This window comes from Garra rufa, chromosome 1 (genome assembly GCF_049309525.1).
Source record: "Garra rufa chromosome 1, GarRuf1.0, whole genome shotgun sequence".
Classification (NCBI taxonomy): domain Eukaryota; kingdom Metazoa; phylum Chordata; class Actinopteri; order Cypriniformes; family Cyprinidae; genus Garra; species Garra rufa.
Window position 1 is genome coordinate 19,798,188 of NC_133361.1, and position 9,883 is coordinate 19,808,070.

At 34.3% G+C, this 9,883-nt stretch overlaps 2 protein-coding genes across 2 annotated transcripts; one reads left to right on the forward strand and one right to left on the reverse strand.

The window, feature by feature from the left end:
• The first annotated feature begins 2,554 nt into the window (after positions 1-2,554).
• On the forward strand, positions 2,555-4,147 carry tmem220 (transmembrane protein 220). Its single transcript, XM_073848278.1, has 6 exons — positions 2,555-2,730; positions 2,855-2,884; positions 2,977-3,037; positions 3,356-3,479; positions 3,574-3,633; positions 3,752-4,147. The coding sequence occupies exons 1-6, from the start codon at positions 2,635-2,637 to the stop codon at positions 3,882-3,884; spliced, it is 504 nt and encodes a 167-aa protein (XP_073704379.1). The 5' UTR covers positions 2,555-2,634; the 3' UTR covers positions 3,885-4,147.
• Positions 4,148-5,381: 1,234 nt separating this feature from the next.
• Positions 5,382-9,062, reverse strand: LOC141343682 (CREB-binding protein-like). The gene is made up of 5 exons (XM_073848292.1): positions 8,897-9,062; positions 8,081-8,155; positions 7,762-7,861; positions 7,558-7,675; positions 5,382-7,423 (listed from the first exon to the last, which is right to left on the reverse strand). The coding sequence occupies exons 1-5, from the start codon at positions 9,060-9,062 to the stop codon at positions 7,313-7,315; spliced, it is 570 nt and encodes a 189-aa protein (XP_073704393.1). The 3' UTR covers positions 5,382-7,312.
• Positions 9,063-9,883: the final 821 nt, after the last annotated feature.

Below are 9,883 nucleotides of genomic sequence, written 5' to 3' on the forward strand. Positions count from 1 at the left end.
TCTCTCTCTCTCTCTCTCTCTCTCTCTCTCTCTCTCTCTCTCACACACACACACACACACACACACACACACACACACACACACACACACACACGCACGCACACACACACAGAGATTTGCAAGTGGTTTGTGGTAAAAATAAATAAATAAATGAAATGAAGCGTTTAAAGAACAAAATGTGCTTTCATGTTACACAAACATTTACAGTAAAATAATAAGAATAGAATAAAATAGAATTGCAATGGAAACAGTACAGAGTAAACAATTAAATGAAAAATAAAATAAATAATTTTAAAGAACAAAATGTGCTTTCATGTGACAATATTTACAGTAAAATAATAAGAATATAATAGAATAGAATAGAATAGAATAGAATAGAATCGAGAGATGAAAACAGTACAGAGTGAACAATAAAACTAAAAATAAAATACTTTATTTTAAAGAACAAAATGTGCTTTCATGTGACAATATTTACAGTAAAATAATAAGAATAGAATAGAATAGAATAGAATAGAATAGAATAGAATCGAGAGATGAAAACAGTACAGAGTGAACAATGAAATGAAAAATAAATGGTTTTAAAGAACAAAATGTGCTTTCATGTGACAATATTTACAGTAAAATAATAAGAATAGAATAGAATAGAATAGAATCGTGAGATGAAAACAGTACAGAGTGAACAATAAAACTAAAAATAAAGTAATTTATTTTAAAGAACAAAATGTGCCATACTATACAATGCCAGTGACATACTATATAAAGTAAAATAATAGAATAGAATAGAATAGAATAGAATAGAATAGAATAGAATAGAATAGAACTGAATTGAATAGAATCGTGAGATGGAAACAGTACAGAGTGAACAATGAAACAAAAAATAAATGGTTTTAAAGAACAAAATGTGCTTCCATGTGACCACATTTACATTACATTAAAATAATAAAAATAGAATAGAATAGAATTGTGAGATGGAAACAGTACAGAGTAAATAGACTTTAAAAACAAAATGTGCTTTCATGTGACACATTTAGAGTAAAGTAATAAGAATATAATATAACAGAATACAATAAAATAGAATAGAATCGTGAGATGAAAACAGTACAGAGTAAACAATAAAATGAAAAATAAATAATTTAAAGGAGCAAAATTTCGTGTGACACAACATGTACAGTAAAATAATAAGAATAATAGAATAGAATAGAATAGAATAGAATAGAATAGAACTGTGAGATGGAAACAATAAAATAAATGGTTTTAAAGATCATAATGTGCTTTCATGTGACAACATTTACATTCAAATAATAAAAATAGAATAGAATAGAATAGAATAGAATAGAATAGAATAGAATAGAATAGAATAGAATAGAATAACATTGTCAGATGGAAACAGTAGTGTAAACAATGAAACAAAAAAAAATTGTTTTCACGTGACAAAGCATTTAGAGTAAAAATAATATAAATAGATTAGAATAGAAGAACAGAACAGAATGGGAATGGGATCAGTACAGAGTAAACAATAAAAAATAAAGAACAAAATGTGATTCCATGTGACACATTTACAGTAAAGTAATAAGAATAGAATATAACAGAATAGAATAGAAAATAAAATACAATAGAATTGAATAGAATAATGAGATGAAAAAAGTGCAGAGTAAACAATGAAATGAAAAATAAAATAATTAGTTTTAAAGAACAAAATGTGCTTTCATGTGACACAACATTAACAATAAAATAATAAGAATAGAATAGAATAGAATAGAATAGAATAGAATAGAATAGAATAGAATAGAATAGAATAGAATAGAATAGAATTGTGAGATGGAAACAGTACAGTGTAAACAATGAAATGAAAAATAAAATAATTAGTTTAAAGAACAAAATGTGCTTTCATGTGACACAACAGTAACAATAAAATAATAAGAACAGAACAGAATAGAATAGAATAGAATAGAATAGAATAGAATAGAATAGAATAGAATAGAATAGAATAGAATAGAAAAAATAGAATCGTGAGATGAAAACAATACGGAGTAAACAATGAAACATTGTAAAAAATAATTTGTTTTAAAGAACAAAATGTTCTTTCATGTGACACAACATTAACAATAAAATAATAAGAATAGAATAGAATAGAATAGAATAGAATACAACCGTGAGATGGAAACAATAAAATAAATGGTTTTAAAGAACAAAATGTGCTTTCATGTGACAATATTTACATTCAAATAATAAAAATAGAATAGAATAGAATAGAATAGAATAGAATAGAATAGAATAGAATAGAATTGTGAGATGGAAACAATACAGAGTAAACAAAAAAAACAAAAAATAACATAAATCATTTTAAACAACAAAGTGTGTTTCCATGTGACAACTTTTACAGTAAAATAATAAGGATATTAATCCAAATGGTTGATTCATTTATTCATTTTTATTCATTTATTTATTGATTCATAGCCTTTTGCGTTGTTAAATGATTTAATGAATCTAACAGTGTCGTGAACTTCATTTCCCACAATGCTTAGCTCTGTCCCGCGGGCCGTCATATCCGGAAACCAGGACAGTTATAAAGTCCAGTGCGTTTTCGTTTAAGAGAAATGTTGTTAAACTTAGTATAAATGCACAGGAGTCCAAATGACGAACAAGATGAGTGTCCCGTTCTCTGAGATCATCTGGAGAGTTTGTAATTTATTCATGTCAGTGTTTTTCTCGCTGGCAACTTACGTGCAGGTAACGTTAAATGTTACTTTTTAGATTTTTTTTGCACACACTGAATGAGCGATGGCCATCAAATGAAGCACTTATTTATATACATAAGTGATGATTAACTGCTGATTTGTTTGTTTATGTTTAGATAAATGATCCGGATGCTGCTTTGTGGATGGTGAAACTCACTTTAACCTCAAATGAGAACCATTTCTGCCTTTGCAAAACGTATATATGCTCCTTTATATTATTTTGTGTTTGTTTCTGCAGATTGGTTATGCTATTCCAGCTGGATTGTGTTTTTTGCTTTGCTGTCAACCACAAATAACAGGTAAGAAAGTGAAGTTTTTCATGAATCAAAATGAGACGCGATGCTGACATCTAGTGGAGGAGAAATACATAAAAAATAGTTTTTTAAATTGGACTTTGCTATTGTCTGATATATCAAATATGTAAAAGTAAATTATATATTTGTTTGCCTCATGAATTATATGCATTAAAAAAGACTAGTGTGTGAAAACAGTATATTCAGAAGACACAAGACTTGAGTTTTAGTCTACATGCAAAATCCCACTTTGTGGTGGCCATAAAAGAGATTATGGTAGAATTTAGAGTTATAAATAAATGTGTTATGTTATAACTTTTCCAGAGTCATTATTATGGAGGAGAATGGCTGATCTGCATGTGCTTGTAGCCTCTACGTTTGGAGTCATTCTGGGCTGGAAACTTTATAAAGAGGGAATTGAAGACTTTTTCCAGCAAGAGGAAGGAAGGTAACAACCATTGAGAGGAGTTTGAACCAATGTTCCATTACATAATTGGAATAAAACTGCTTTATTTTATTCGTTGCATAATTGTTGCTTTTAGGGAATGTGGTGGACTCATGTTGACAGTTTTCTGGCTGCTGTTGTGTCGACATTCAGGAAGGTGAATGCATCATTGTATGATTTTAACATCCATAATGCTTTTCTGATGACTGCGACTCAGTATGAATGTTTTTTTTCAGCTGTATTACGATCATGAATGTGTGTGTTTGGTTGTGTAGGAGTTCTGTGGGCTCTGTGAGGATCTGCACTGCTGTGGGAATCACTGTGTTTCCCTTCATCACATGGATGTATTATTACATGAACACAGAGCTAAGGAAACACTGGCCTGAACACTGTACAACTGCTCTCTGATCAGACAAAATATCATCTGAACTCTACATCAGCACAACACAGAGATGAGCTCGAAATGTCACTTCTGTTTGTGGTCATTGTGTCATTTAAATAGACTGATAAAATGACACAATATGATCAAAAAGACAAATTGAGTTAAGAAGCTTACTCTCTCCAGTTCTAAAAGCAAAATGAGGAAATGTGTTTTTGTTATCTTAATCTCCTGAAGTATAATCTAAACAATAATAAAAAGAAGTATATTACATTTGTCCTAATGCATTAAATCTTCGGCCTCTGTCTTTCTGATTTCCATTCATAAGGTCACTGCGGCTGGTTGTTTCTAGCACAGATTCTTCTTTCAGCCTGCAGAATGTGACATGCATGGCTGTTTATCCACACCAGAACTACCTACTGTAGCCAAAGCCCAATAAACTCATAACCTCTTCCAAGGCCCATATTTACCAAATATAGACCTCTGTGAATTTATACTCTGGTCTCAAGAGACACTGGCTTGTCCATTCACTGCTAGACAACTTTTAAACTGAACTTTTAATGCACATGTCTCAAATATCAACAAACTGATTATTTTTACATTTGGACTAGTATGGTGTTCCTGACTTTGCCATATTTGTACAGTGATTCTTTTTGTACTGATCCATCTCTGTACTGTACTGAACGCTTGTCTTCTCTAACTTCTCTTAATCTTTAAGTTCTAAATAAAGTGTAGAAACCTCAGCCATGGTGCAGAGGGCAGAGCTCCTTTCAGCGATCTCACTGTCCATGGCTTTCTCCCTCGTGGTGGGCATTGCAGCCAGATCTTGCACCTGGTCTAACATCACTAGCATATATCACATGCTTAAAAAAAAATAAAAATAATAAATATAAGCACAGAAGCTTAGATCAAAGTTGAGTTAAGCCCAACAGTTTGCATAGATTTAAATTGAACAATTAATTGAGTGTCTTGTCCAAATCAACATAAAGAGAAATCAAGATATTACTGAAATTACAGACACAATTTTAATAAAAATAAGCAAGTCAATATTTCACCTTCAAATTCAGGTTTGTAAGAGAACAATCCAGTGCATGAAGTCAGCATTAAACCTGTTTTAAAGAGATCTTCCAAACAACAACTTGTTCAGATAAACTCTCATTATGAAGTAAATTAAATCTGTAAAGGGAGAAACTAATATTATTGGATTTAAATTACAGTGTTGCATTTTGTTTGATAAATCTAAACTTGATTAAAAAAAGATTTAGAGGACATGATTTTCATGACAATATGAGAAGTTTTCAGTCAGACATTTTTCCTCAAACTTTAAAATACAGGCTTAAAATGTTGAAATATAAATAGGCCTATGTTTCCTAGTGGCACTGTATATTGGAACAGGAAAATAACTTCACAGAGAAATATACTCACAGAAAAACAGAGAAATGTACTGCAAAATTGCATGTACTGTAAATGAACATGCTGTGTTTCATACTATTTTTTTCCACTGCATAGAGGATGCATTTGGTTTTAATAATTTTATTAGAAACAATAACATTTAAACAATACCAGAAGTGACACAATAGTAAAGGATTACAGAAAAATGAACAGCCATCAGAAGATACGTCTAAACATATGAGCCTTTTCTGAAATCCAAAACCAGTCAACTTTGTCATGTCAGTTTAGCACAGAGGAATTGTGATTGTAAATTAAACCAGAACTAAATTAGTTTATTCAATAATGTCAGTTGCAGCTTTCTTAAAAGAGAAGTTCACTTCCAGAACAAAAATTTACAGATCATTTACTCACCCCCTTGTCATCCAAGATGTTCATGCATTTCTTTCTTCAGTTGTAAAGACATTATGTTTTGGGGGGAAAACATTTCAGGATTTCTCTCCATAAAGTGGACTCCTATGGTGCCCATGAGTTTGAACTTCCAAAATGCAGTTTAAATGCAGCTTCAAATGGCTCTAAACCATCCCAGCCAATGAAGAAGGGTCTTATCTAGTGAGTAAATGATCTGTAATTTTTTTGTACTGAAAGTGAACTTCTTTAAAGGAACCGTATGTAGGATTGTGGCCAAAACTGGTACTGCAATCACATTCAAAATACTGTAGAATGGTGTTTCCCCTCCCGCTCCCCCCTGACTCGAGGTTGCCAGCTAAGCTGCAGGAGTAGGCTGCAATAAGGAGCTTCCAACGGCAAGTGACACACAGTAATTTGTTTTTCTTCTGTTAATTATGTTTATGCTTCACAAGAGATGTTTTGCGAAGTAATTATGTATCGCAAAAATTTACAGATGGCGATTAGCCAAATATTTCGCAAAGATGTACTGTAATACCACATCTCAGTCGGAACATAGATTGTTTTCATACCCTGCTAGTGGTGCGATATAAAGCTTTTTATGAACGCATTTAGCTCGGCCGACCGCGGAAAATCCACTGAGTACTGAAGCAAAGTTAGCCAAACATAGATGAATCTTACCTGTTCAGGAAAAAATTACCAACGAAAGCATCTGTCTTCAAATTCTTCTCCGTTTTCAGCCGTCTCCATCTTTCAAAGGCATATCCTATACCAATCCTTGTTTTATTTCGGACTTTGTCACAACGTATTTCGGTTTCAAAACGAGGTCTTTTTCGTTTCGTAACGTTATACATGTTTAATCCGACACGTTAGTATAGCCGCAGCTGTAACAGAGCTGGCAACCCGTCTCACGAAACTCTACTGACTTCGTGATTGGTAGATCGCTGGAGGGTGGAGCCTCAGACCAAAACACAAAACGACAACAATAACATCAGTTGTGGGCTGCAACTCTCACTTTTAAATGACAATATCCTGGCCAGACCACTGTTGTCAGTGATATAAGTATTTGAAATGAACATGATTTCTTAATGTCTAGTGACATTTCAGGGCCATTTTATGATTAACTGACATAAATTTCTTACATATGGTTCCTTTAATGCTCTTTCTTCATTTGAGCAGCACAAATTCAGCACAGTGTTATTATATCAAGCAAAGACCACTGAGAATTACCCCTTTACAACATCATCCTGTGACACTGACAACCTTTGGATGAAGACATGCTTCCATCACCCTATTTTTTATGCGCATTTTGGAATATTGCAGAAATGAGTGATGGAAACACTTAACTCGTAAAAAGTGGGTTTAAAAAAGGTGAAAAGGTGGCTTTATGCTTGTATGGAAACCCAGCTTCTCTCTTATGCCTCTACCCCAGTGGTCTCAAACTCAATTCCTGGAGGGCCACAGAAAAACTATGAAATAAACATGGAAATAACAAATCAACAAGAACACAGATGCATGTTCACTTTTATAAAGCTGCACATATGGCTTATTATAAACACAAATGAGGTCCCTTAGTCCTTCCACAGTCTACCCGACACATGACCTGGTCGAAAAAAAAAAAAAAAAGAACTTGGCCAATGGCTTGTTCAGGTCCTGTTTGTTAAGGATCCTGAGTGTTTGTGAGTGGCTCTGACAGTTTGGACCTTCTCCTCTCATCTAGTTCCTTTAGGATTTTATAGATCTTGTCAGCCAGTAAGTGATAATATTCATCCTGAACACAAGACATTTGGGTATAAAAACAAAAATAAGGTTGAGGCATCATAAAATCAGGCTTTTCTAGTGTACATAAAGGCCAAAAATAATAAACCTGACTGAAATGTAGCATAAAAAACTTGTGTGGCTTACCCTGCTGTTGGCAGACTCATAAAAGTCCCCTTCGACTTTACAAGCGTAAACAACCAAGTTCTCCAAGCGTTTGTCCTGCAGCGCTGCAGGGTTTGGAACAGGGAATATGGCTTGAACCCTAAAAGAGCATTCAAGAGTTTGCAGAGAAAGTGCAAAAAAAAAATGGCACCCATTATAATAAGAGACAGTTCCTCTTGAACTCACAGCTTGTGCACTAGATGATTTCTCAGGTCCTGAGTGATGTTTTCATGCCAAGACTTCTTCATGCTAGGTTGTGACAGCGGTACAGATGCAGAAAGGCTCCCTGTGGAGAATTATAACGTTTGGAAAATTAAAAAATATCTACATGTGAACATCTTTCCTTATCTTTCTTTTCTCCATTACACACTGAAATGATCAGACAATTGCAATTACTTGTGGACTAGAAAACAGATGCACTTGTGTGCAGTGTTATATGGTTAATTTTATTTAACAATGTCAGATGAGGTTAGTAATTAAGGTTAATGATGAATATGGAACATACCGCTGCTGATGGTGGATGCTGCTGGTTGATTGACAAGAGGAGCCTGAATGTCAGTGTCAGTAGAACTCAGTGTCACTGAAAACAGAAAAAAATAATAAACATAAGCGGTCCAACAACAGCTGATACCTAAAAAAAATATCCAAGTATGCTTATGAAAGTAAAATGCACTGCAGGCATGTGATATGCATTAATAACAAAAATAACGTGGCAACATAAATAAATGGCTTAATGTTTGGCAGAGATAAGATTTAACAGATGTTGTACATCGGACGCGTCGCCACCAGATAGCGCTGTTTTCGACACTGACTCTTGAAGCTTTGAATCTTTTCCCGGAACCGTCAAGGAACAACCCTTCACTTCCCTATCCGATCCATACCATAAAGATTTTCAGCTTAATAAGAGGAAACAAGCAGAATACCAATCTTTTTTTTTTTTTTTTTGGTTAAAAATTCTATTAAAATCCGTCATCGAGCGTTGTAAACAGCAGTAACGCGTCATTTAAAACATGTTTGCTTGAAACGTTTTAGAAAATAATGCATGTCTATTATTTTCAGCCATTGTCACTCCTTTTGGACGGTGCGTTTCCCAACAGAATTCAACAGAACTTGCGAGCATATATGCTAGCTAACGATGCTTTTGGGAAACGCTCCCCTGATCTGTACCTTTCAAAAATGTTTAATGGACAACAATTGTTGTTGTACTTTACATATGGAAAGTAAAACGGGTTACACGGCGTTTCATCTGTCCTTAACCTGGGTAAAATAACGACATTTAAATTCTCTCAAATCATTTTCTATTTAACCAGTGTGTACTTGCAGTTTTGCAACAACTCCTCAAATGGAATATCCATTTTGCTGTCAGAGAGCGTCCTGAGCAGAGGGACAACCAGTGGCGCTTGAGACAGATGACCAATCCGTGATTCTGGACATGTGGGAGGAGCCAACCATCTCTGGCCGTCACGAGCTGGATGCAAGCATGGCATGGAGCATAGAACTACTACTAATATGATTTAATGGCTTATCACTTTTGACCACAATGTGGCACTGTCTCAAAACCTTTGGAGTACTTTCAGGTCATGGAATCAATGGTGTATACAAAGTTTTGTAATGGTACACCAATGCATTTCGTAAAATGTAGCATTTCCTATCAGAATACTCTATTGAAGTCAATGGCAATTCCATGTTTTGTTTAATTATAGCGCAACCAACAGGCAAAATTCCACCAAATGTTTTGTGTGTCCTTAGAGTGTGGCCATGCAAATTTGGAGAAAATATCAAATTTTGTTTTGGAGTTACAAACATTTTTTATATATATAAGGAGAAAAACAATAGCTGATTGCTGACTTTTTCTGCAGTTTCTTGCCACTTACTATCAAAATTTTGTCAATTGGGCATTAGTATAATAGCTCATACCAAGTTTTGTAACGATACCCCTGGTGAAAAAAAAAACATTTAAAACCAGCCCAGGCTGGTTGGCTGGTTGGCTGGTTGGCTGGTTTAGCTGGTCAACTAGCCTGGTTTTAGCTGGTCAGCAGGCTGGTTTTAGAGATTTTGACCAGGCTGGGAGACCAGCTAAAACCATATGCATTTTTTACATCTCCTGACCACTACGTGGCACTGCACCAAAACACTGCAGGTAGCCTCAGGTCATGCTTGTTATAAAACACGCCAAACCATTGCGGAGATATAGCCTCACATCCATTTTTGAGGGTTTTTCGTAGAATTCGTTTGCACGTTATTCGAGAATGGTTTGACTAATCAACTTTATTTGCACAACTTTTTGCCACCAGGGTCTGAAGATTAT

Excerpts from the sequence above, each read along its gene's own strand:
- tmem220 (XM_073848278.1), top strand. The coding sequence starts at position 2,635 with ATGACGAACAAGATGAGTGTCCCGTTCTCTGAGATCATCTGGAGAGTT. Across the intron at positions 2,885-2,976 it reads CGGATGCTGCTTTGTGGATG|ATTGGTTATGCTATTCCAGC; the intron begins GTGAAACTCACT and ends TTGTTTCTGCAG. Across the intron at positions 3,480-3,573 it reads TTCCAGCAAGAGGAAGGAAG|GGAATGTGGTGGACTCATGT; the intron begins GTAACAACCATT and ends TGTTGCTTTTAG.
- LOC141343682 (XM_073848292.1), bottom strand. The coding sequence starts at position 9,062 with ATGCCATGCTTGCATCCAGCTCGTGACGGCCAGAGATGGTTGGCTCCT. Across the intron at positions 7,862-8,080 it reads AGCATCCACCATCAGCAGCG|GGAGCCTTTCTGCATCTGTA; the intron begins GTATGTTCCATA and ends AATTCTCCACAG. Across the intron at positions 7,676-7,761 it reads AATCATCTAGTGCACAAGCT|GGTTCAAGCCATATTCCCTG; the intron begins GTGAGTTCAAGA and ends ATGCTCTTTTAG.